Source organism: Colossoma macropomum, unplaced genomic scaffold, assembly GCF_904425465.1.
Source record: "Colossoma macropomum unplaced genomic scaffold, Colossoma_macropomum, whole genome shotgun sequence".
In the NCBI taxonomy this organism is placed as follows: domain Eukaryota; kingdom Metazoa; phylum Chordata; class Actinopteri; order Characiformes; family Serrasalmidae; genus Colossoma; species Colossoma macropomum.
In genome coordinates, this window is record NW_023494810.1 from 34,165,724 (window position 1) to 34,168,854 (window position 3,131).

Sequence of the window (3,131 nt, forward strand, 5' to 3'; positions counted from 1 at the left end):
ACACACAAACATCTTCACAAAAACGTTTGGACAGTCGGGCACTGAAGGAGACGCTTCTCTTCCAGCTTAAACTGTTTTCATCCTTTAACAGCTTTTGTAGATGCAGACATTAGTATCCCACAACAGCACACACGATTTTACTATAAATAAATTAATTAATTCATTAATTAATCAGTAACAAAACAAACGAAACCCATTAGACGTCTCCATATCCATGTACAACAAATCCAATTACAACAACAGATCTAGGAGGAACCTGCCCATGCTGATGATGTCACACAAAAATATCTACCCCGCCCCGCACGTTTTTGCACCATTACAATTGAAACTGCACCACAGTACTAAAGTTTTGTGGGCATGCCATTTTTTTTTTCCTAAAATAGACACAAAATGTTTTTCCCCGATACATAAATTCACCACCCCCCCCTTTAAAAATGCAGATTCTGACTCCCACCTGCAGCCCCGCCCCGTACAAAACTAACACGTCCCCACAAAAACTCGTAAAAACAGACATCGGCAAGCAAAATAAACATCTAATCATCAAAAAATGGAATACCTCGGGCAGAAAAAAGTGCAAGTTGGGTCCGGTCCCTGTCCGAAGTAAAACAGAGAGCTGCTGGATGGTAGGCTGGACGTTTACAGACAGGTCACACAGGCGTCACCGTTTGGAAGAAAACAAACAAACAAAAAAAACACTGTGCCTTCAGTCCTGCTGTCGTTAAAACACACAGCCTGCGAGCACAGGTCAGAGAGTGTAGCGCAGGTCACAGGTCAACTGACCTGAACGCGCCAATCTGCAGCTGCGGCCTGACCACCAAGTCAATCCAGATAAGTCCAGACGTACGATGTGCATCGAGTTTACTGCTTCTGTTGTGTATTTATGTGGCGTCTGTGTGGACGACCGTTGTGCCGGCAGCAGTTCTAGACCTGCAGTTTCAGGGCATGATGTGCTTTCAGGTTCTGCGCCCCCTTGTGGTCAGGATTTGGGTTAGGCTTACTTGGACTATGTTTGCAGTTGAAGTCAGGTTGTTAACTTAATCATTAACCATCATTAACTTGGCCTGTAAATCATGATGTATAAATAGACCCAGGAATTAAGTTAGAAGGACCCACATGTGTCAAACTAGCTTAGAAGTTCAATGGACAGCTAAAGGTTAAACTAGCTAGCTAGCTACCCAGGAGTTATGCTAGCACAACACAAGCGGCGGTGAGCGACGTTTGTTTATTCGATGTTCGTTGGTGACCTTTAGAGGCCGGCGGCGACAAAGCCGGTTCATGAGGAGTGTGGCCACTTCCTATTTCCCCCATTATATCAAAAACAGGACTGCAAAACGCCAGAGGGCGCTCGCGAGTCCTCGATGAACGGGGCTAAACGGCTAAAAACGAAAAGTTAAAATAGTTTCTAATCACTGAACCAGAACTTTCCTTTCATTTTAGAAAGTAGAAGGATGGATTTCACTAAAAAAGCAAAGAAAACTCACCTGTATGTTTCCTTTTTTCTATGGTAAACGGGTTTTGGGCAGCAGGACGCTAACCTTACTGCTACTAAGCGCTGATTGGTTGGCGAGCGGAGCAGCTCATTGGCTGTTTGCGCTCATAGACGACATGAACGTACATGAGGTGCCGTTTTAAACTCCTATAACTCGAGTTTAAAAGCTCTTTAAAATATAACAGCAGTGTCAAAATGTTTCATGTTGTTCTGTGTTCAGGAAATGATTGTATTTATAAATGTTTAATCATTTATAAACTATGATTTTGTTCAAATGGTCCATATTAACCCATTCATTTTGGACTCGCTCGCGAGCGCCCTCTAGTGTTCAAGAAACCTGGAAGACATTACAGAGCGGCAATTCTCCTCTCTACAGGTTCTCTAGCGGCGAGTGGCGTTTGTTTATTTGAGCTCAAGCTGTTTCTGTCCTCAGTTAGGAGCCACTTATGATCGTCACAGCCCTAAACTCACCTTCACTGCACACTTAGCTGTTAATGTATTTAAAATGTATTAAAATCTCAGGGGCAGCATTTTTAGACCTCTAGGAGGCCTCAGTTAATCCTTCAGAGCTGGCAATCCTACTAGCTGTGATGCTAGATGTGCTAGTTAACACTAGCTGCCTAAGTGTTATGCTAACACAAGACGTTTAGCTGTTTGAAAGCCACATCGTGCTGTGTAACTGCAGACTGGCGCGTCGCTCGGGGACCTGCTGGACTGCGTGTCTGTGTTAGAGTCTGCGTGGGCTCGGGTGTCCGTTATGGTAATGTTTCTGTTTGATATGCACCACGTTGTTTCCTCCGGTTTCCTCCGGCCTGCGCAGCTGTAGCCGCCGGTGCAGCTCCCTCACGTCACACACACGGGTCACCCACTTCCACGAGCGCCAGGCATCTGCAGGGAGAGAGAGAGAGAGAGAGAGATAGAGAGAGAGATCTTAAATTATAGCAACTGGCAAAAAAATCTGTTATTTATTTTGTTGTAGCCCTGAAGTGATGAGGCTCATGTAGCTACCAATTATTAGCAGTTTGCTAACCACATCCCTAAATCATCAGTCTCGCCTCAAACCGCGTGGAGATGTTCAGCAATCTCTAATAGACTTGACAGACCATTCTCACATTTCTGTGTTCATTAATGTGGAAGTGTAAATAGTAAACATAGGAAACAAAAAATGTTAATTCATATCTGGTCTCTTTGTAAACAAAAGCTGAGACTGCTGCCTGGAAAACGCACCAACAATTCAACCAAACAGCCTCACCTGAGTTTCCACTCCAAACTGAAAGATGTTCAACTTCAGCTGAAAATCTCTGCGTGTCATGTGACGCTTTTAACGAGGTAACCAATCAAAAAAGAGGGTAAAACTGAACTGAGGAGCCACGCAGGGCTGTACAGGAGAGTTTAGCTCATATCTGTGATCTGAAGACTCATTTCACCATGCAGAGAACCATTTAAGCACGCACATGGTTCTTTGAGTGTTCGTGGTTCTATACAGAACCACTGTCTTTACTAAAGAACCCTTGAAGAACCGTCTTTTTTAAGAGTGTAATGCACACCGTCTAGTTAAGCCCATTTGCTTTAGTACTGTGTATTCTCGCCTTAAATGACCTCAGGCTCGTTGTTTTTGTGTACGTACTGACTTTAGTTTTTA

The 3,131-nt window shown here is 43.9% G+C and overlaps 1 protein-coding gene across 1 annotated transcript in view; it reads right to left on the reverse strand.

Annotated features, from left to right (window-relative positions):
- Nucleotides 1–1,781: 1,781 nt before the first annotated feature.
- Nucleotides 1,782–3,131, reverse strand: part of tmem240b (transmembrane protein 240b) — a 9,709-nt gene continuing 8,359 nt past the window's right edge. The window contains exon 4 of the mRNA XM_036559622.1: nt 1,782–2,377. Within this exon, the coding sequence (XP_036415515.1) occupies nt 2,217–2,377 (161 nt within the window). The 3' untranslated portion in view covers nt 1,782–2,216. The remainder of the gene's footprint in view (nt 2,378–3,131) is intronic.